Source organism: Ornithorhynchus anatinus, chromosome 5 (assembly GCF_004115215.2).
Source record: "Ornithorhynchus anatinus isolate Pmale09 chromosome 5, mOrnAna1.pri.v4, whole genome shotgun sequence".
In the NCBI taxonomy this organism is placed as follows: domain Eukaryota; kingdom Metazoa; phylum Chordata; class Mammalia; order Monotremata; family Ornithorhynchidae; genus Ornithorhynchus; species Ornithorhynchus anatinus.
Window position 1 is genome coordinate 40585030 of NC_041732.1, and position 23923 is coordinate 40608952.

Consider the following 23923-nt stretch of genomic DNA (forward strand, 5'->3'; position numbering starts at 1 on the left):
TTTTGGGCAATTGTAGGACTTGTTGGGGGAGCTGACAATGGTTACCCGGGCCCCCTTTCCCCCCTCTTCTCCCCCCCTCACACCTCTCTGTCTCTCTCTCCCTCCCTCCCTCCCTCGCCTCATTTTCCTCTGCTTCGGTTTCTAAATAAATCCAAGCCTAAGTGAGAAGATGATCCTCAAATACCACAACCCACTGCTACTAGAAATGTTCTGAGCATCTCATAATGAAAGGAAACTGCAGCAGCTGCTTCTCATGATTTCTTTTGATATGTATTTCCACGGTAAACGCCAATACCTTGCAATGAGTGGAGCTTATTGGAATGCCCACATTTGAGGCAACTAGAACGGTTAGCGCACTCATTACTTCAATGCAAAATCCACTGTGGAAACAAATGGGAAAAAAAAAAGAGAGAGAGACATGGACAGTTTGAGGCACAGATGACATGCAGGAAACCCCAGGCCATGCACGCATCCAGAAAGGGAAGTATGAATGATGGAAGACATCACAGCGGCTCAGCAGAAGGCAGTGCTGCCCATCAAGCTCAAGCGGCCTGGTCCGAGAAGAGCAAACCACCCGCTTCAAAGGCGCTTTAAAAACAAAGGCTAATTTTAGTTGGAGGGCATGCATATGCCTGTCACCGCAACCTGACAGGTTTGAAAGCGATCCCTCCTGTTGAGCAAAAACCGTTTGGCTTTTCCCAAATTGGATGTGCCGCTCTGAGCTCAGCAGGCAAATTCGAGACGTGCAGTCCAGACTGCCTTAACGTCGGTCACTTTGGCAAAAGCATACCTTGCAATGTGTAGTACTGACAGGAAGTCCAACATTGGAAGCTATCACAACTGTGAACGCCGAAGCCAATTCAATAGTGAATCCACTGTAGGAAGCATAAGAAAACACTTCACAGTCATTCTTGGGGGGGTCAGTACTAACTGACACCATGAGGGGTGCCAAATTCTTACCAAAGTAGTCTTTGGTGCAATTGCTTACTGCTGACTGTGATAGGATTACGCTAATAGAACAAGGAATTGCTGCATAATGGAAACAATTCACAACAGAAATCCACATTTTATTAATTGTACTGTTAAGGACTTTAACAATCCTTTCTACTTTTATACGCTTAGGACTCTGAAAACATGCAAAACGGCACCAGGGGCTAGAGATCACGTATCCGGGACAGCTAAAAGACATTGTAACAACTGTCAGAGAATCCAGTCCCTTGGAATGAGCCACTTTTCTCACTTTAATATTCAAAATACCACCGTACCACATCCCTACCAGGAAATCAATAGAAGTTTCTTCAGCTCACCCAGTTTTGAACAAATCAAGGTTCTACCACCCGGGGACTTAGAAGGTGGGGAGAGAGAGAGTAGGACTAAAAACAACAACAAACAAAATCAAATGAAAAACCTTGTACCTACCTAGATGGTGTGATTGGAGTGAGGTCTTTCCCCATAGTCTGGATAACTCTCCTGCCCCAGATCCAGAGACCTGTGCAGATTCCAACGCCTCCATAGAACAGCAACCACACAGGAGTGGGGGATTCTTGCAGCACACCACCTTGTTCATAAATCAGCCAGAGAGCTACCAGAGGACCAATTGCGTTACTGGAAAAAAAATTGCGATTATGAATCAGATGAAAAAGTGCACTAACATGAGCAACTTGGCCAGTTACAGCTTCCCCGGAGCCCATCCCCTTATGGTGGATTGTGCTTACCCAGAACATCGTGACATTTTTAAAACATAAATAAAAATAAGCCAAGGGTGAAGCAGGTCACCTTAGTCTGAAGAAAATGACAGTTTTTAGAAGAGAGAAGAATAACATAAAATGAAGTGACAGGATTTTTAACACTGAATGGAGAAAAGTTTGAAGAGAGTGAACTGAGAAATTATGGAGAAAACTGTCAAGGACACCAAAATAAAATCATATGGGAATATTTTCAAATTAATCATGCCTCATTGCTCACACTAAGTTAGATAGATGTATGCATTCTTCATGCTAGTGGCAGAAGGACCCTGCCCAGGTGTGGTATCTAGTTACCTGTACCTGCTCTGACCAACAGGCAACCTTTCCCATAACCTCTCCCACGGTGGCCCCTGTAAATCCCCTTTCCTGACCCGTCTGACAAAGTGGTTGCCCATGTCTGCAGATTGCGCTGTGAACAGAGGCATTTTTTGTGGGATTAGAGAGGCGGGCAGTCCAAATGGTGGTCTGTGGGTTCCCGGTGGAAACAGGAACCCGAAACCCTCCCCAAGTAGCAGGTCTCTAACTTCTATCTGGGCAAAGGGTCCATAGGCAGCCACTCCACGGTCCTCCCCTCTGAGCCAAGTGGTACTGGTACCACGTTAATCCAAGCATCTATCCTATCGCACCTTGACTACTCAGCCTCCTTGTTGACCTCCCTGCCTCCTGTCTTTCCCCACTCTAGTCCGTATTTCACTCTGCTGTCCAGATCATTTTTCTACAAAAACATTCAGGTCATGTTTCCCCACTCCTCAAGAACCTCTTATCCATCTCCTCATCAAACAGAAATTCCTCACCATTGGCTTTAAAGCATCAATTCCATTGTCCCCTCCTACCTCACCTCACTACTCTCTCACTACAACCCAGCCCACACACTTCGCTGCTCTACTACTAACCTTTTCACTGTACCTCATTATCGTCTATCTCGCCACCAAACTCCTGCCTCTGGCCTGGAATACCCTCCCTACTCAGAGCTGACACACAGTTACTAACCCCATCTTCAAGGCCTTATTGAAGGCACATCTCCTCCAAGAGGCCTTCTCTAAGCCCTCTTTTCCTTTTCTTCAGCTCCCTTGTGTGTCACCCTAACTTGCTTCCTTTATTCATCCCCCATCCCCAGCCCTCAGCACTTATGTACATATCTGTAATTTATTTATATTAAATAAATAAATGTCTCCCCCTCTCAACTCTAAGCTTGTTGTAGGCAAGTAAGGTGTCTGTTATATTGTATTCCCCGAAGTACTTAGTACACTGCTCTGCACACAGTAAGCACTCGGTAAATACAATTGACTGACTGGAACCGGCAGGGAGCGAGGTTGGAGGGCACAGGGCGAAAAAATTGGGGGAAGAGGGTGTAGCCTCAAGATTTCATTTTTTAAGTCAGTCAACCCTTACCAACCTGTATCCAACCTATAAGTGCCCAACTTGACCCTCAACTCTGTAGGTTAGGGCAAGTGTGGATATGCAGGTCTCGCAATGATAGACTGGTATAAGCAGGGACAGCTACCCAACAATAGCATCTATTTATGCTAAAAGGGGAGAGGAAATTATTGCTTTTAGGTTGAAAAATCCACTCTTCCACCCTGGTCAGCATTGCATTACGAGCCGAGTGACTATTGGGGTTGCCACCTTTACCCAAAGCACATAGCCTAGGGCAGTGCTCAGGTAGGATTACTGATCTAAAATGTCTTGGAAAAATTCTGTTTATTCCCCACTCACCAAAGATCTTCCCTGTTTTTTCAACTGGAAAACTCTGGCACTACAGTAGAGGAGGGGAAAAGGAAACAAAGCATCTTTTATAGAAGAGCTTCTTTTGTAATGCTGAAGCAGTTGCTTTTGGAGTCAAACAAGATGATAAAATATTGGTTTAGATGCTCTTTACTGTGCTTTTTTCTAAGCTAATTTCCTAAAAATGTTAGTTTCTTCCATCTGGAGTTAGATTTCAAACTGAATGGAGGAGATCTGAATCAAGTCTAAATAGTAAATGTGTCTTTTTTTCCCTTGTTAATAGCTTTTATTTTCATCTTGTTTCCTCTCATTGCCTGGAAAAAACTATAGGCTCTTCCACTTCCTGTTGTGTGAGTTTGGGCAAGTCACTCAACTTCTCTGTGCCTCGGCTGGAGATTCAATTTCTCCCTCCTATTTACTCTGTGAACTCTATAAAGGACCGAAATATCCTGCATCTACCCCTGCGCTTAATATGTTTGGCATATAGTAAGCGCGTAACACCACAGTTATTATTAAAATGGGGATTAGATTCTACTCCTTCCTACCGAGACTGTGAGACCCATGTAGGAAATGAACTGTGTCTAACTTATCTTGGATCTACCCCTTGACATACAGTAAGCACATAACAAGTGTCAAAGCTATTATTATAGTCATTACAGACTCCTAGACTTTGAGGAACAGGCAGTAACTTTTTAACTCCATTTTCAATAGTGATCACAAATGTTAAGGATGTTTAATCTTTCCCAAGTGCAGGGAGAGAAAGACTTTGCAAATATGACTCTACTTGGGTTTACGCAAGAAAAGAAGATATGTTATATTTTAATGTTAGGATAAGTTCCTGTAACTGAACTGTCATGAGGAAGGCAAATGGTAGTTTGCCAATTCAAACTAATTGGGCTATGATAAAATTAAAAGAAAATCAAGGGTTTAGATCACTGAAAATTTACTTTGGCTCTCTGTTGAGCAAGAACTCAATCTCTTTGGCTAGCTGAATCATTTTTTATCCTAACCTACCCAGGCCTGTTTTTAATAAGAGACGCAGCAATGGCCTAGTTGCAACAGCACGGGCTTGGAAATAAGAGGACATGGGTTCTAATCCCAGTTCTGTCACTTGTCTGCTGTGTGACCTTGGGCAAGTCACTTAACTTCTCTGTGCCTCAGTTACCTCATCTGTAAAATGGAGATCAAGACTGTGAGCCCCGCATGGGACAACCTGATTACCTTGTATCTACACCAGCACTTAAAACAGTGCTGGACACATAGTAAGTGCTTAACAAATACTATAATTATTATCATCATCAGCCAGCGGCATGATCCTCATTTGGATCATCAGCTTCCCTCTGGTACTACTCTGGAGATTATCTACAAAGTCTCGATTACAGGATAATGGTGTATGTACTCCGAGTTCAATCATCTGAATCTAAAAAGGATGAATCGGTAATCTCTCCCACTTACCTCACGTCGTTGCCACCATGGGCAAATGATCCAAAACAGGCTGTAAGAACTTGCAGAAAATGAAAAAGCAGGTGGACTTGAGATGTATCTTTCTCCTCCTTCTCCTCTTCCATCACGGGAAGATCCTGGGGTTGGCTGGGGTCAGTCAGCTCGGATGCCAACTTCATTTCCACACCTCCTTCTTCTGCTTCTATCTCGGCTTCAGCGACGGCATTGCAATAGCTGGAGTAGCTGTCATACCGCAGTCTCTTTTTAGAATAGGACACTGTGTCACCTACTAACTTTTCACTATCCTCCGGTGCTGCTGAGGCGTCAGCAGCTTTGAAGGAGGAATGTACTGGCATCCCACAGATGGCAGCGGTATAACACGTGTAGCTGTTATTACGCCGCAGCAGTTTATAATTGTTTTCTTGAGGAGGTTTCTCATCGATTCCCCTGTCTACGTGGATTTTGTGCAGTAAGTCCTTGTAGAGCCCTGAGTCTTTGTGTACTGTGTGATATACCTGACCGTCGCTCCTCATGTGGCCATCAAAACTGAACGTGCCATTGGAGACAGGTGATTTCACAGTGCCGTGGGTCATGGAAAAAGCCCTCCCTGAGAAATTACAAAAACAAAGACACTTTCATTTGTTGATGCTTTCCAAAATGGGAATTGAGGACGCTCTTTGATGAAGTAGATGGCAAAGTGCATTCATTACAAATGAGAGTGCAAAGCTGTGGAAACGCTACATAACTGTTTTTCATGTTAAGAGGCTTAGTCAAAGCAGAGAGCGCTTCCCTAGAATCAATATTAGTAACTTTCCGGGAAATTGGTCCACCCCCTCCCATTTTTATGATAGTGATTGTTTACCACGGAGCCCTGCTATTTTATAGTACTGCTTTTCAAGTCCTGTAGACACAAAGATTAAACCCAGACTGGTGCTGCATACCAGCCCTCCAAAACCTTGAAATCTAAACTTACTAAGGGCCAAGTCTGGCACATGTTAAAGATATTTCCTCTTCCTGATTAAGTACCTGACAGGCATTTCCACTAGTAAAAAGAACTTAGGAAAAACACGTGACAAATAACGCACACTACTTCTGATCAAAACTGCCATTAAAAAGGGCGACTCTGATCAATCAACGGTATTTACTGAGTGCCTACTGGGTGTGCACGGCACTGTAAAAACTACTTGGGAGAGTACAATACAACGGAGTCGGCAGACACGATCCCCGCCCAATAAAGCTAGACAGAGTAAACATACCCCAGAAATGTTCAGCAGACACTCAGGAGGAGAGATGAGACTCCTTAGGCTCTTACCATAAGGCACCCGGGGGTGGCTTCCGTTCACTATGCCCTCCGAAACCCCGGGGTCTTCAGCGATTGAGCCAGTGAGGGGCACTGTGCTGTCATCATTTGCTTTGGCACCTGGTAATTCTTTGAAGACTGGGGTTTCCTCTTCTTGAATCTTATCGAGGCTTTCATGGGATATTCTTGACAGGGCAGCTTCTTTCTTTAATTTACCTAAAAGAAACAGTTTCAACCATCACCTGGTCCTTCAAAAGATGATACAGCCAAGGGAATCTGGCTGATCTAGAAGTTAATTTCAAAAATGGGGGGATACAATTTTATTCAAAATCTTTCTTGTTTCCTTTGGCCCTTACTTGGGAACAAAGCAAAACAAGGCCCAGTCTATGAAGCGAAATGAAGAAATTATCCATATAAAATATAAAATAAAATCTCAGTAGAAGTCTATTACTGAGATGGGTATGGGTGTGTGCACATGCATGTGTGTGGGTGCGTTTGTGTTTTTCTGGATTATCCAGATAGATAGCATATCACATAAATTGCTCAACTCCCCATTTGGGGTGGCTTGAGAAGACACCACCATGGATTCTTGGGGTGGGTGGTCAGACCATTAAGAGTATGTCATTAGGGTTTCTGCTGGTCAGGTGGTGAAATCAGACTGCTGGGTGACATTGTCGGTAACCTTACACCTGGGCCTGTTCCAGTGAACCAAAGGACTGATCAGAGGGTCTGGGCCAGGCTACGAATGGCCCTAAGAGATGTGTTTGGGACTCAATCTGCATTAGGCTGTACCTTTCTGCCTTACAGAAGAGTTTGGAGTCCCACCTAGGTTTCTGCTAGACTCAAGGACTGTTCTTGAATCCTACCTGGGAGACACTAGCCCAGAAACACCCCCAGAGATGGAGATTTGGGAGGGTGGGGATGGGGAGGCTGAACTGTCCTAGCTTCCTGAAGTTGCCCTGCACCTCCCCAGCTCTATCCCCTGAGGTCTATCTAGGCTACTCCTGGTAGCTGGTGATAACTAATAACAGTACGGGCAAGCAGTCAGACTGTGGGGTTTCGGCATACCAACCATTCGGTTAACTGGCACTGTTGGCAGATCTGGGCAGGTTCAGTTGGCTCAGCTTGCCATGACTTCTGGACTTCTGCACCAGTCTGAATCTACAGAGACATATGTCTACCATGGCGGGGAGGAGGTTGTGAGAAGGAGGAGGAGGTAAAGCACAGTCTGAAAGCAGCAGATGGCCTCCTTCACTCCCCATTGCCTTTCCTTCACCTCAATCGCTTCCTCTGCTCTCTTTTGGGGGTAAGTATTGCTTATTCAAGGCTAGAGATACTAATTTTGAATTTGATTTGGCTTATTAATAAACTGACTAAAACAACCATCCAGACATCAGGTGGATTTCAGGAATGGTGGACAACGACCATCACTATGGTCACAGTGGGAAAATTCATTTCTGAGATGAAGAATGGAGGTGAACTGTCTCCTTCACTCTCTATAGTACAAAACTGTTCATCCCTCACAATGATGGAGGAGGAAGAGGGAGGAAGCAAAGCAATTTCAAGGAGGCAGCAAAAATTATGAAGCAAAAGAAAACTAGGGAAGGACTGAGGGTGGGCGGGGCAGGGCTTCAGACAGAAGGAAGTTATTTAAAGCTTGAATTCAAAGGATCCTGGAACTAGATGAATATTAGAAATCAAAAGAACATATATGTTCTTACCTGCTATTTTCCTCTTCATCCAAGGGCATACAACCAACCACACAAAAATAGCAAATAAAACAGCCACACCCACTGAAATTAGAGCTATTGCCCATATAGGAAGAACCAGACCCAGCACTGTGAAACAAACAAAATGACATTGTTTTATGCTTTCACATAGGTTCAAATTTCATAATAACATACTTTCTGACTGTGAAGTTTACAATGCCTCAACTGGGTTGTGATTTTAAAAAACATTTCAACTGAAAAGCTAATTTTTTTGCATGGCAGTCAGTACTTTTTGAGTAAGAGTATTGCTCATCCAAGGCATAAGAAACCCTTTGAACTGAACTTGGATTATTCACAAATGGACTACAAAACCAGAGTACTATAAATTCTGATATTAACCTAACAACATGTTCAAATAGAAATGTTATCATTTACATGTGCACAGAACACCAGATTCATGACTGGCCAGAAGATGAATCAAGCAATTGTTTTCCTGCAATTAACTAAGTTGAAGTCTGAAATTCTGCTCATCTTTAATTTACTGCTGCTTCTTTTGGTTTCTACTAAGACTGTAAGCCCATCAATGAGCAGGGATTGTCTCTATCTGTTGCCAAATTGTACATTCCAAGCGGTTAGTACAGTGCTCTGCACATAGTAAGTGATCAATAAATACTCCTAAATGAATAATAAGAAATAGTCAATCTGACCACTTATACAGACTTTCATTCTTAAACTACCTTTGAAATAAAAGGCTTTTAAATTCTAAGGACTTCAAATTCCCACTCCACCTGTAGAATATTAGCCATTTATGGAATTAGAACACAGCAAAACTGCTTTTGATTTGATATGAAAATGCCACTTTCAGGTAATCACTATGTGGGATTTTGTGTGTGAGTGTGTTGGAACTGGGTTCATTTTTCAGGCTACAAATATGAATATCCACCCTCACCCCACACATGGGGGGAAATGTTCAATTTAGGTAAAAATTAATAGGCAACACTTTGGAATTTGGGCTTAAGGTAATTCAGACTTTAAAAAAATTACAATTCTACTCTGTGTTTGAGCCCTTTACAGGAAATGCTATTATAATGGTAACTGTTGTTGGACAGATATTAAAACCAAAGCTTGGTTTCAGTGTTAGGAGTGCTGGCAGTCTTCTAGAAATGAGAGAAAAAAATGGAGGCTGTCATCTACTTACTCACTTTAAGCACATTATCAAAATGACTTACAAATTTCACTTAGGTTGCAATAGTGAAGTGTCTTTTTTATCAGCAATATATCTCTTTCAATAAAGGGATTGGCAATCAACTAATAAACTTACCTTTGAAAATTAAAAAAATTCTTAGAATGGAATTTCAAGACTGTCATTAGTGTTTCCCTTTATGATTTTCCCATTTAACTTTTTGCCTTTTTTTTTTAATGGCATTAAAGTGCTTACTACATGCTCACCTCCTTCAGGAGGTCTTCCCAGACTAAGCCTCCATTTTCCTCAGCTCCCCCTCCCTTCCGCATCACCTCTACTCGCTCCTTTGCTCTTCCCTCCCTCCCCGCCCCACAGCCCTTGTATATATAAAGTACATGTCTATAATTTTATTTATATTAATGCCTGTTTACTTGTTTTGATGTGTATATATATATATATAGTTTTATTTATATTGATGCTATTGATGGCAGTTTACTTGTTTTGATGTCTGTCTCCCCCCTTCTAGACCCTGAGCCCGTTGAGAGGAGGAAGTGTTTCTGTTGCGAATTGTACTTTCCAAGTGCTTAGTTTGGTGCTCTGCGCACAGTAAGTGCTCAATAAATACAATTGAATGAATGAATAAATGAATGCCAGGCACTGTTTCTAAGCAATGGGTAGGACACAGTCTTCTTGTGTCTTACTAGGCAGAAGAGGATACTCCAGATGTTAAAAAAAAGATCACCAGACTGTTCCCCCAAATCAAACATCTCCTCACTCTCTGGTCCTCTGGCCCAGTGTGCCTAGCTTCAGATTGCATTACTTTCAAAGAGTAGCTACTTCAGAAGGAACGAAAGATGAAACAACTCACTCAGTTTCTCTCCTAAAGCAACTGCCCCAAACTCCTCGGCAAGAACAGGCCAATGTGAGCTGAGAACGCTTCCAGATTTACTGGAGGGTTGGCTGAACGTCCAAAGACAAGTACCAGTGATTGTACAAATTTAAAATGTGATGTCCCATTAAGTGTAGAATGATTAAATACTAACTGAAGGAGCCGTCTGCTACCCGACCCACATTCTCTCCCAACCACTCAGTATAGTGCTCTGTACACAGTAAGTGCTCAAATATGATTGACTGACCCCCTTCTCCAATTTACTGTTCAATCAAGCATGGGATGTGGGTATGGTGTGAGGAAGGGAGGCTGAGAGTCGAGAAGGAGCCATTCAGCAGGTTCAGGGAAAAATCTCATCCCTGCTCAGCTGACTGGCAGCCCAGAGATCTGTCCAGCTCCCCCGCCCCCCACACGCTATGGTATTCAGCTGGGCCGGGGGGTAATAATAATAATAATGTTGGTATTTGTTAAGCGCTTACTATGTGCAGAGCACTGTTCTAAGCACTGGGGGAGATACAGGGTAATGAGGTTGTCCCACGTGAAGCTCACAGTCTTAATCCCCATTTTATAGATGAGGGAACTGAGGCACAGAGAAGTGAAGTGACTTGCCCATAGTCACACAGCTGACAAGTGGCATAGCTGGGATTCGAACCTGTGACCTCTGACTCCCAAGCCCATGCTCATCCCACTGAGCCACGCTGCTTTCCTAGGGAGTGTCACCGGAGGACTATCAAGTGTGCTCCCCCATAACCTACTTCTGAGAAGTGATTGAAACAAGGAAGGGGAAGTGACAAGAAACAAAAGGGCAAGAAGAGGCCCAAAAAATGAGCATAAAGAAGGTGAGGGGGGAGAACCCATTCGCTCACATGGCTTCAACTACCACCTCTATGCAGATGATACCCAAATCTACATCTCCAGCCCTGATCTCTCTCCCTCTCTGCAGTCTCACATTTCCTCCTGCCTTCAACACATCTCTACTCGGATGTCCTCCCATCACCTCCAGCAATGTCTAAGACAGAATTTATCTTCCCACCCAAACCCAGTCCTCCCCCTTACTTTCCCATCACTGTAGACGGCACCGCCATCCTTCCTGTCTCACATGCCCATAAACTTGGTGTTTTCCTCGACTCCTCTTTCTCCTTAAACCCACATATTCAATCCATCACTAAATCCTGTTGGCTCCACCTTCACAACATCACCTCCTTTCCTTTCTATCCAAACTACTACCATGTTAATCCAAGCACTTATCCTATTTCACCTTGATTGCTGTATCAGCCTCCTTGCTGACCTCCCTGACTTCTGTCTCTCCCCATTCTGGTCCATACTTCTCTCTGCTGCTTGGATCATTTTCCTATAAAAGCATTCAGATCATGTTTCCCTACTCTTCATGAAACTCCAATGGCTGCCCATCCACCTTCACATCATACAAAAACTCCTCACCATTGGCTTTAAAGCACTCCATCACCTAGCCCCCTCCTACCTCATCTCGCTATCCTCTCACTATAACCCAACCCACTTCCCTCCCCTAATGCTAATATTCCTACTGTACCTGGTTCTCATCTATCTCACCACCGACCTCTGGCCCACATCCTGCTCTGGCCTGGTATGTCTTATTGAAGGCACATGTGCTCCAAGAGGCCTTCCCTGATTGAACCCTCCTTTCCTTTACTCCCACTCCCTGCTTTGTCTCCCTGACTTGCTTCCTTTGTTCATCCCCCCTCTCAGCTCCCCATATCAGTAATTTATTTATTTATATTAATGTCTATTTCCCCCTCTAGACTGTAACTTCACTGTGGGCAGGGAATGTGTCTGTTTATTGCTATATTGTACTCTCCCTAGTGCTTAGTACAGTGCCTTGCATACAGTAAGTGCTCAATAAATACGAATGAGTGAATGAAGGGTGAAGTGATTTAGTGAGATGAAGATGAGCAGAAAGAGAGGAGGAAGAACTATAATAGAGACTGTACCTATCAATTAGGCAATTACCTAAGTCAAAGCAGAATGAAAGAATAAGCACTTAGAAATGTCAGTATTCAGCAAAGTGGATAAAGTTAGTCTTCCTGTCTTTCCACATCGTATCAAATATAATATAGACATTGAAATCCAATATTGTGGATGTAAAATAATTTAGCAAAACTGTAAAACATCTGAACATACAATCAGAACACTTGTGTAAAACCTTAAAGCTCTTATAAAAAGCCAAATTACCCAGAGGTAAATATGTATCAGAAATGCTCTCCACGGGAGCAGCTTTCTTCTGAGAAACTCAAATTATATTTCAAATAACCACACCTCAACACCCAAGAAGTTTCAAGAGCATCACTGTGTTCAGGGCTAGGCAAAGTAGAGCAGGGCCTTAGTTGTCCCAAGTCACCCAGCAAAAAGGAGCTCCCAGAATCCAGGACTTCAGTTCTATTTTTAGCCACTAAATCCCATTTCAACTCAAATTCCTTAAATTGCTTTGAATAACAAAGTTAGGATGAATGGTGATCTAGTACTAATTTCAACAAGCTTTATAATTAACATTTCATGACAAAGTGAGAAGCAGCGTAGCCCAGTGGAATCAGAGGACCTGGTGTCTAATCTCAACTCTGCCACATGTCTGCTGTGTCACCTTGGGCAAGTCACTTCACTTCTCTCTGTCTCAGTTACCTCAAATGGGGATTATGACTGTGATCCCTATGTAGGACATGGACCGTGCCCAACCTGAGTAGTTTGTATCTAGTCCAACACTTAGAACAGTGCCCAGCACATAAGTGCTTCAGTCATTCAATACTATTTATTGAGTGCTTACTGTGTGCAGAGCACTGTACTATGCGCTTAGGTGAGTGCAGCAATAAGCAGACACATTCCCTGCCCACAACAAGTTTACAAAGCGCTCTAGACGAGCTTCCATTCTAGTTAAATACCATTAAAAAAAGGTGCCTGTGAAAAGGAGGGGGAGGGGAAAGAGCTGTTTTTTTTCTGATTGAAGACGCTAATACTGGTGGGGAGACAGCATTTATGAGTTTGAGTCTTGTTGTACTCTTGCAGTGTGCCCAAGAAAATGCAGCACATCATCTTCTCTGGTCACTGAACAGTTACTAAGGATGTTGCTGAATGCCACTGCTGGTCGTGCCCTCAGCCCAAATCTGCCCAGATTTCCTAGGATTTGGTTTAAGGTTAGGAGGAGTAGAAGGGAAAGATAAATCTTACCACTAATAGGATGCGTGTTTGAATTGTTGCCATAATGGCACTGAGTTATCCACACTCTCTCATCAGATACCCCTGTGCCCTGCTTTAGAGTGATTTCTGCCTTGCAAGTCTCGATTTGGAAATTACAATAAATACGAAAATCCTCTAGACTATAAGCTCCTTATTGGTCAGGGAACATGTCTACCAACTCTGCTGTACTGTACTCTTCCAAGTGCTCAGCACAGGGTCTGCACACAGTAAGGGTTCAATAAATATTACTGATTGATTGATACATTGTTACAGGGAGATGCCGGCAAGTCCTTATCTGGGGGGTGTTGGCATTCTTTCTATGATCTCTGGGGACGATAGGAGTGCCAATTCTATGATGGGGGGATTGAAGGTCAGTTAATGTAATTTAAAATGCTGGTTTTTCTGAACTTCAATTCCTTTTTTTCCCATAAGCCTCTCAATGCCTTCACTAGTCAAGTGGCTCAAAAATATCAATCAAGCAATAATCCTTTCTGGACAGATGTAACCACTGACAACAATGCTGTCTGCTTCTACAGTGGGTTCAGTTCATCGAACTGTGTACTGTGTTTGAAAAAATATCTGTAAAAATGACCCATGAGATTTGATTCTTCTCTTGCCAAAACACTACAGTTTGTAAAACAGACTTAGCACTTGGTATTAGTCAGATCTCTTAGGGAAACATTATTTAAGAGCCTTGGGGAAAAAACAACAACACAGGAACACAGAATACACTGTACGGGAGGCAAAGGTCCTGAATGGTGTATAACTAGGGGAGATGGAATTTGGCAGTCCATCTGGTTCCTCTGAGAAATACGTAATGTATTCCGGTACTTACTACTTTAGACAATGAACGAGAAACAGAGCCCTTGCATTGAAAAGAACTGTTCATTAACAATAGACTGAAAATTTTTACCCAATTAAGGAAAACAATTTAGGCCCCCAGTTATTTTTAGTAAACACACATCTTCTTTTAGGGCAAAATGCAGAAGTAATATGTCTAAAGCACTAACTTGGATGAATACTTTACTAGAGGAAGGTCAGGTCCAATGACAAAGTAAACTAAATCAATCTAAAACCCTATGACCATAAACACATTACCCTCCGTTAACTTCAAGATATTTTTAAATGGAAAAACCTGGGAAATTAGAACAACCTAGTATAACGACCTCACAGGCCTCATTCAATTCACCCCAAGGAGCAAAATTGCTCCTTATCAGAAGTTCTCAAAATGGGAAGCAGTGTGGCCTCGTGGAAAGAGAATGGGCCTGGGAATCAAAGGAACTGGGTCCTAATCCCAGCTCTGCAACTTTTCTGCCATATGATCCTGGGCAAGTCACATAGCTTCTCTGTGCCTCAGTTTCCTCGCCTGTAAAATGGGGACTGAATACCTGTTCTCCCTCTTACTTCTTCAATAGTATTTATTGAGCGCTTACTATGTGCAGAGCACTATACTAAGCACTTGGAATGAACAAGTTGGCAACAGATACAGTCCCTGCCATTTGACGGGCTTACAGTCTAATCAGGGGAGACAGGCAGACAAGAACAATGGCAATAAATAGAGTCAAGGGGAAGAACATCTCGTAAAAACAATGGCAACTAAATAGAATCAAGGCGATGTACATTTCATTAACAAAATAAATAGGGTAATGAAAATATATACAGTTGAGCAGACGAGTACAGTGCTGAGGGGATGGGAAGGGAGAGGGGAGGAGCAGAGGGAAATGGGGGAACAAGAGAGTTTAGCTGTGGAGAGGTGAAGGGGGGGAGTCTTACTTAGACTCGGAGCTCCCTATGGGTCAGGGACTATGTCTAACCTGATTATCCTCTACTTACCTTGGCACATAGTAAGTGTTTAACAATTGTCACAATTTATTTTTATAACTATTGTGAGGTTTTTTTTTTAAAAACTTTTTGGATATTTCTTTAAGGTATAAAACAAAATACCTTTCATCAAGTGAAAGAAATACCCCATCAATAACTGGGCAGATTCTTCAAAACCTTGGGTGAGTCCATGTCCCTCATTCTCTGACCCTAGGAAGGAATCAGCATGGCACAGTGGATAGAGCACGGGCCTGGGAGTCAGAAGGGCATAGGCACTAATCCCAGCTCTGTGACTTGTCTGTTGTGTGGCCTTGGGCAAGTCACTTTACTTCTCCATATCTCAGTTACCTCACTGTAAAACGGGGATTAAGAGTGTAATCCCCATGTGGGACAGGGACTGTCCAAACTGATTTGCTTGTATTCACCCCAGTGCTTAGTACAGTGCCTGGCACACAGTAAGCTCTTAACAAATACCACAATTATTATTATCATTGGAGACATGGCTGACCCCGACTCCAGAATCATATCTAAGAATCCCTTCCTCTTCTTGCAGCCGTGATCATAGAGCCACAACAGACTATCTTCAGCCTTTAGTTTGAAGAAAAGTTAAAAAAAAACGAGTTTTTTTATTAAAGAGACAATGGAGGTGATGTCTGGGTCCTTATGGAGGCACGAACTGCAGATAAACTATCAATGTCAAACCTAAAATAGTCATCAGCATACATAGCTCAGTTAATGCTGGGACCCAGAAAAAGGTTTAACTTGTTTGGGTTCTAAAAACAAGGTAGAAGATATTCAAGCAAATAATAATAGTAGCACTAGTACATTCCAGCATCAGTGGAAAGTGGTATAGCCTAATGGAGAGAGAATGGGCCTGGGAGTCAGAAGGACCTGGGTTCTAATCTCAGCTCCTCCACCTGTCTGCTGTGTGAATTTAGGCGTCACTTCACTTATCTGTGCCTCAGTTCCCTCATCTGTAAAATGGGGATTAAGCCTGTGAGTCCCACATAGGACACGGAATGTGTCCAACCCGATTATCTTGTATCTACCCCAGCGCTTAGTACAGTGACTGGCCCATAGTAAGCACTTAACAAATACCATAAGGGGGGAAAAGTGGACAAAATCTGATATAGTAGTTAGAGAAAATCCAAGCAGAGTAGCAAGCTCCTGAGAGACCATCAAAAGTTGGTAAAGTTGCTTTTCCTTCAGCTTTTTCCAGAGCTTCATGGGACCTGCTTTGCTTCCAAAATGCCCACATCTAGGAACATTGGCTCCTCAAGCCAACAAGAAAAATAATTTAAATCTCTGTTGTTCACCTCAATTTGGGTAAACAATCAAATATTCGTGGTAATTTCCTGTCTATAGATGCAATTCTGGAAGTCAATTGCCTGCTTTACCTCTGTAACTTTGAAAAACAGAGAAAAAAGAAAATTCAACAAGAAGAACAAATGTTGAAAAATGAACATAAAAAAATAAATAAAATAAATTGTGGTATTTGTTAAGTGCTTACTATGTGCAAAGCACTGTTCTAAACACTGGGGGATACAAGGTGATCAGGTTGTCCCAAGTGGGGCTCACAGTTTTAATCCCCATTTGACAGGTGAGGTAACTGAGGCACAGAGAAGTTAAGTAATAATAATAATAATAATGTTGGTATTTGTTAAGCGCTTACTATGTGCCGAGCACTGTTCTAAGCACTGGGGTAGACACAGGGGAATCAGATTGTCCCACGTGGGGCTCACAGTCTTAATCTCCATTTTACAGATGAGGGAACTGAGGCACAGAGAAGTTAAGTGACTTGCCCACAGTCACACAGCTGACAAGTGGCAGAGCTGGGATTCAAACTCATGACCTCTGACTCCAAAGCCCATGCGTGACTGAGCCACGCTGCTTCTATGGTGCCCAAGGTCACACAGCTGTTCAAAGGGTGCCACAGTACAAAAAGGCATTTTGTAAAGTATCATGAGCAATTATTTTACTAACATTAGATTTTGCATTAAGCATTTAGTACAGTGCTTTGCGTGCAGTAAGCACTCAATAAATATGATTGAATGAATGCAATCAGTACGGTCCTGTACTAAGCCTTGATGTAATTACAAAAAGATAGTTTGAGGTCCAAAACAGCTGAGGCAACATTTAAGGGTCATCAACTCCCAAAGTGCTTCCATCCTCTTGGATGTTGTCAGTTATGGGACTAGTCAGAATAACCACCATAGAGATTTCTACAATTCCACAGAGTTCAGAAATCAAAAGGTTGGGAATGCACAGTCTAGAAAGAACAGTTGCTAAATGAGTTTCTGAAAACAGAAACCTAAGGGAATTGGGAGCCGAAAAGTCTAATCCCCAAAGAAAAGAATAGAAGAAAAAAAAGCTAGTCCACATAGCATTTTAGTTCAATGGCGACAATTAAAATACAGGAAGTACACAGAGGAAAAAAAATAGAAGACAACATCCCCAAAGCAACTCTGGAATGGAACCAGAGGGGTTTTTAAATGTAATATAAAATGAGGCTCGTAGCTCCAACACTTGTAATCTGTGTATGTGCCTCAAGGGGACTGATTTCCCCAAACATAACATCTCTCATAGCCTACCTCTTTGAAGGATTCCTACTGATTTCAAAGGATCCTCTGCGTAAAGACTTTTTTAGAAAATTGCTGTGTCATACTCTTGAATCTCCCAGAACTACTCGTCTTTGTTTACGTCTTCCCCCAGCTCCTATAATCCGACCTAAAATATGGGCATACGAATAGCTCACAACCAAATTTCTCTCAGGTTCATGAAGTCTTTCTCCAGATCAGTTCGATCATCCTTTCCGCCTCATCCAATTTCTTACATTCCTGTCATTCTGTGTATTTATTAAGTGAATGAACACTTTATTCCCTTCTAGAGGACATTTTTGAATGTCATCTTAACCTACCTAAAGCGATTTTTTAAAAATTTCCATAACAAGGACATTGCAAATACTTTATGGCAAATGGAATAACATCTTTGCATTCCTTCTCAATCAACTCCATCTCATACACACACTCTGTAAGGATAGCCCAGGTGCCCTCTTCTCCTGCCTTCCCCACTCCCTCTCAGCTGGGTGTCCTGGAATCTCAGACTCGCTCACCCCTAAGTCTCTGGCAAGACCCGAGAGTGTCCAACCAGGCCCGAGATGACTCCAAGAGGTGACTTTTGGACCCATTTATTAGGTCTTTGAATCTTGTCTCCTCTAGGTTCCTATCTCCCCCGAAAATCTTTGCCGTCCTCTCACTCTTGTGCTCAAAATGAAAAGTTGGCACCTATAATGGCCGGTGCTGGGGAATGATGACATTTTCTGCTCTCTTACCTCTGAAAGTAGGGTGGAGGGTGAAATAATGCACATAGTTCTACCCAGCTCTTATTTCACATAAATAAATGCTCATAAATCTTCTGCCGTCAAGTTATGTTATCTTATCTCTCATTTTCATGCTTCAAATTGGGGGAGAATGATGGTAAAGTGACTTCTTCCAGTCTGTGGAACATAGAGTTCACCTCATGTGTAAACTGTGATATAAAGCACTATCTTTTTACTGGTGGAATGCACAACAAACATCTTCTAGAACAATTTTTCACCAACCTTCCTGACTGTGCATCATAAGAGCAAAAACACACACGTGTTCCACCTGCATTACCCTGACCAAACCCTAAACTGTCCTACAGCAGTAACAATCTACTCAAAAGACTGCATTTCACATTCCTCTCAGTAGAAAAAGGATTTAACAGTAAGAATCAAATTATCCCTAATCCCACAGTACTTATGTACATATATTTAAATTAGATATTAAATTATTTATTCATATTAATGTCTGGTCCTCTAGACTGTAAGCTCATTAGGGGAAGGGAACGTGTCTAATTCTGCTGTATTGGACTCTTTCAAGCACTCAATACAGTGCTCTGCATATAGCAAATGCCCAATAAAGCCACCGATTGATTGATTTGTACTTCATTAATCACAAGCTATGAATTTACCTTCTACAGCATGACAGAAAAAGCTTCACTGAACAAAGCCCATTCCTGTTCCATGAGAAATCCCCTCAAAAACACAAAATAGGAGAAATCACTCATTGTTAGATAAAAAAATCTTCTACAAAGTCATGAGTCATTAGGAATTAGTGATGGGAGAAGATATCCAGGCCCTATTTGAAAATAAAGAGGGAAAACAACTCCATTAGCCGTTGAGAAAAGAAAGCATGGAAGAAGACACAAAGTTGGAAAAGTAAAGAATACATGATTGGCACATGGATTCCTTGCCCCGCCACCAGGTTTAAACCTCCAGTATTAAATTACAAAGTTAACCATAAACCACTTTCATCCTGATTCTTGTATGTATTCTAAAGGAATCCCTTTCTTCTTCCAACAGGTTCTTAAGTCATTTAATAAAGCGTATGCCAATTATCTCTAGTTTTCCATTCAGAAAGAGGGGCAAGAAGAAATAGGGAAAGAGTGAAGTTACTCTTACTATTAATAATAATAAAGGCATTTATTTAAGCATTTACTATGTGCTAAACCCTTCACTGGGCACTAGGGTAGATGCAAGATAATCAAGGCTGAACACAGTCTCAATCTTATTTGAGTCTAAATAAGAGGAAGTAGGACTTAAACCTCATTTTACATATGAGGAAACTGGCACAGAAAAATTCAATGACTTGGCCAAGATCACAGAGCCGGGATTAGAATCCAGGCTTGTGTTCTTTCAGTGAGGCTTAATCCACTAGGCTAACCACTGCTTAATCAGCACGAACATATTTATATTCATGACTTTCTCATTTCCGTATATAATGGCCTCCATAGAGAAAAAAATAAATCTCTCACACACAAGTAAATGCATTTTCAGAAAGGAGTGTAGATACTGCCAGAGAACATTTAGATATGTTCCCTGCCCAGAAGGAGTTTACGGTCTAGAGCAGCACTTGTATATAGACTGTAGGTTTATTCATCTTTGCATTCAATTATTCTGTTTATTAGTACATATTTTTACATCTGTGCCCCCCTGTTAGAGTGTAACCTCCTTGGGGGCAAGGACTACCTTGTTATTCTATTGTACTTTCTCAAGCACTTAATACTACAACTCCTGGGATAAGTACGTCTTGGACTCTAAGGACACAAAGCCATGAAAGAATGTCAGGCTGTTTTTAACTGAAATAATGTCTTCTTGCCTCCTCTGGATAGTCAACTCATTTTAAACTTTGTTATATGCAGTTTTTTTAATAATCTAAATTGGTTATGTGCAAAACATCCTGGGAGTTTCATCCGAGAATGGAAAATAATTCTTGTGCAGCATCTTAGTAGTTATAGGAATTAATACCTAAATCTTAAAAAATATTTGTTGGCATAAAAAGGCCAAAAGAGGGCATTTTGACGACAATTTTTGAAAAGCCTCCTTAGATTGTTTACATCTTGGTAGTACACAAAAAAACCCCCTCAAAAATAATACCTTGGGGAAAAATCAAGACTAATAATAATAATATTGATGATATCTGTTAAGCACTTACTATGTGCCAAGCAATGTTCTAAGCACTGGGGTAGATACAAGGTAATCAGGTTGTCCCACATAGGGCTCACAGTCTTAATCCCCATTTTACAGATGAGGTAACTGAGGCACAGAGAAATTAAGTGACTTGGCCAAAGTCACAGAGCTGAGAAGTGGCAGAGGGGATTAGAACCCACGACCTCTGACTCCCAAGTCCGGGTCCTTGCCACTAAGCCACACTGCTTCTCTATGACTAATGACAATTTCAAAGAGCAGTCCAAGAAAGTAGGCTCAACAAAACTTTGGGGCAGGATCAAAAATCTTTTGAGATGGTATATGACTCAAGAGCTTAACTGAGATATCAAATACCATTAGAAGAAATGTCATGTTTTTCCATCTGGATAAGCAGTACTTAATTTGTCAGGGCACAGCCGTGGCACCCCTGGGACTGCCAGTTCATTTAAGGTCAATACAAACATAAATGTAAAATTCATTCATTTAATCATATTTATTGAGCGCTTACTGTGTGCAGAGCACCGTACTAAGCACTCGGGAGAGTAAAATACAACAATAAACAGACATATTCCCTGCCCATGATGAGCTACAATTATGTAAGCTGCTTCGGCCCAGTACCCCTTTCATATTAAATGACATTCACAAAGGGAAGGACTATTCTTTTATGGCAGAAAAGACTGTATGCTACAATTATACAAAAATTAATCTGTGAAGTCACTTCTGGAGGTAATGCACAGTTTACCAATTTATGAATTTATCTTTCAGTGGTCCATTTGGCTATGATGAAAGCTCTGGGCAGAGCATGTACAGTGCAGTGGAAACTAGGCTGACAGAACATTTGTACGCCCAGTTCTCTGTAACATGGTGGGTGCATTCTTAAGAGCCCAAGGCTATGGGGACTCATCTCATTTTAGTGCTCATCTCACTTCCGACACCACACATATGTGCATGACTACTTTTCCAACACCATGTCATGCTGCACACCTCGGTTGCCAGAAAAATGTTCCTGAATTCTGCCTGTGCATTCTAGCCAAAATGGCACTGAAAACATACATTATTGATTCATTTAGTATTTATTGAGTGCTTACTATGTGCAGAGCACTGTACTAAGCACTTGGATCGTACAATTTGGCAACAGATAGAGACAATCCCTGTCCAATAACAGGCTCAGAGTCTAAACGGGGGAACATTATGGCAGAGCGGAATGTACTCCTCCCTTTCCCACCTTTTTGAATGGCATGTTAAGCACTTACTATGGTCCAGGGACTGTACTAAGCACACTGGGGTTAATTTATTTAGGTTGAATCACCATTCAGTGCTACATGGGGCTCATAGTATTCATTCCCATTTTACAGATAAGGTAACTGAGGGACAGAGGTTAAGTGACCTGCCCAAGGTCACACAACAAACAAATGATGGAGCCAGGATAAGAACCCAGGTCCTCTCATTCTCCGGTCCATGCTCTACCCACTAGGCAATACTGCTTAATCAGCATGAACATATTCATATTTATGACTCTCTCCTTTTTTTATACAACCCCCATAAACAAACAAAAATCTCACACATCTGTAAACCCATTCACATAAAACAGTGCAGAGACCACCAGAGGAAGCTGATGGGCCCTCTAAGGGAAGTTCCCCTGGATCATAGTTTCCAAAAGGTTTCTGCTTTATTCTCTCATTTTAAGATGAATCAACTTTCTAAAAAGATTTGTTGCTTGAAGATTATCAGAAACGTTTGTATTTGCAGGAGTAATAGTATTTACTAAGCACTTATTGTATTCAGAGCACTGTACTCAGGGTTGCGAAAGCGCATACAGATGGAAATTAGTAGATACCATCCATACTAGATCTATCTTTTATAGTGTATGTGGTTTCACAAAATCCTATGGATGGAAGAGCAGGAAAAATCTTACAGTCATCTAATAGAGTGCTATGCACCTCCTGGTTGCTCAATACATTGTTTTCGATGAAAATGGTGACCACTTGGCTAGAATTCTGACTTAGCTTATGTGCAGTGTTAATCATTAAACATAAGCTAAATCAAAATTCTATTATTATTACTATTATGGTATTTCCTAAGTGCTTGCTATGTGTTAAGTACTTTTCTCAGCACAGGGATATACACAGATTGATCAGGCTGGACACAGTACCTGTCCCATATGGGACTCGCAGTCTAAATAGGATGGAGAACAGAAACTGAATCTCCATCTTACAGTTGGGGAAACTGAGGCACAGAGGTTACATGACTTGCCCAAAGTCATCCAGCAGGCAAGTGGTGGAATTGCGATTAGAACCCTGGTCCTCTGACTGCTGGGCCTATGCTCTTTCCATGAGGCCACACGGCTTCTGCGTGCTTACTATAAGTCAACAATCCATGCACCACACATGTACAAATACCTAAAAGAATATTATTGGAAAATGGTAAAATTCCTTCCTTCTGGCTTTGAGTTTTCACAGTTCTTACCTGGTGCCCCTGTGTACATGATGGAAAACACATTAATTGCTATAGTAGCAGCATAGAACACTGGAAGTGCACGGAGACCATTGGGCACAGGATCTTCCTGTGAAATGATGAAATAAGTCAGAAAGTCACACTTGAATCAACACAATCTACCACAAGGCTATACAAAGTTCTTGCTTCTTAAAAACTAGGTGAAACAATGAAGGCTGGTCATTTTCCTGCCCTCTGAATACATCTGTGGAAACAGCTCCAACATGAAACCATTTTTCCTGGACAAATACTTATTCCATGAGCCTGCCATGCCATGCCAGTGGCATGTCAGAGTGGTGGAATCACATTAGCTTGCGTCAGAATTAGAAATAGAAAAGAACCACAGTATTAGAGTCTGATCTATTCCCAGGGGGTTAGGGAAGGACTTTGCCCTCACTTATAGCAAAACATCCATTTGAAAATCTAGAGCATCTAACTACTTTATTCAACATAGTTTAAGGGACTACAAAAAGCGTGTCAAATGAGTCCAACTTGTGACGTCAATTCCAAGAATAAGAGGCAGCAGGCAACCTCAAACACACTCATCTACAAAAATCAGTTGGGTGGAAGTTGCCCGTGATTCAGCTTGCCTCTCTGTGGTACTTTTCCAAGCGCTCAGATGAGTGTTCTGCACCCAGTGGGCATGAAATAAAACATTTCAGACATTATTAAGGTGTTGGATTGCCCATGGGCTCCAGCCTACAGCAGCACGTTCTCTTGGGAAGAATGGAAGAGTGGCAATTACGTAGGAAAAAAATTCCCCTAAAACCTTTTCAATTGGAGTTTGTACTCTGCAAGCTATCGGAGCACGCTATATTTGGGAGGGCGAAATGCAGTGGAATTCCTTGCACAGCCAAGGCAGTTCAGAGGTGAGATCAACTCAGGAGTTACAAACACAGAAG

At 41.9% G+C, this 23923-nt stretch overlaps 1 protein-coding gene across 16 annotated transcripts in view; it reads right to left on the reverse strand.

Moving 5' to 3' along the window:
- The window catches only part of SLC20A2 (solute carrier family 20 member 2), a 125777-nt gene that overhangs the window by 31686 nt on the left and 70168 nt on the right, over positions 1–23923 (reverse strand). For 10 of the 16 annotated variants that reach the window (XM_007664607.4, XM_029065721.2, XM_007664593.4 and 7 more), the window contains 6 exons: positions 22995–23091; positions 7935–8051; positions 6226–6429; positions 4926–5520; positions 1420–1605; positions 791–875 (listed from right to left, as the gene is read on the reverse strand). In XM_007664607.4, coding sequence (XP_007662797.1) covers positions 791–875; positions 1420–1605; positions 4926–5520; positions 6226–6429; positions 7935–8051; positions 22995–23091 — 1284 coding nt within the window. Of the gene's footprint in view, positions 1–295; positions 381–790; positions 876–1419; positions 1606–4925; positions 5521–6225; positions 6430–7934; positions 8052–22994; positions 23092–23923 lie in introns of all 16 variants that reach the window. The other 6 variants (XM_039912016.1, XM_007664599.4, XM_029065723.2 and 3 more) reach the window with 3 other exon arrangements.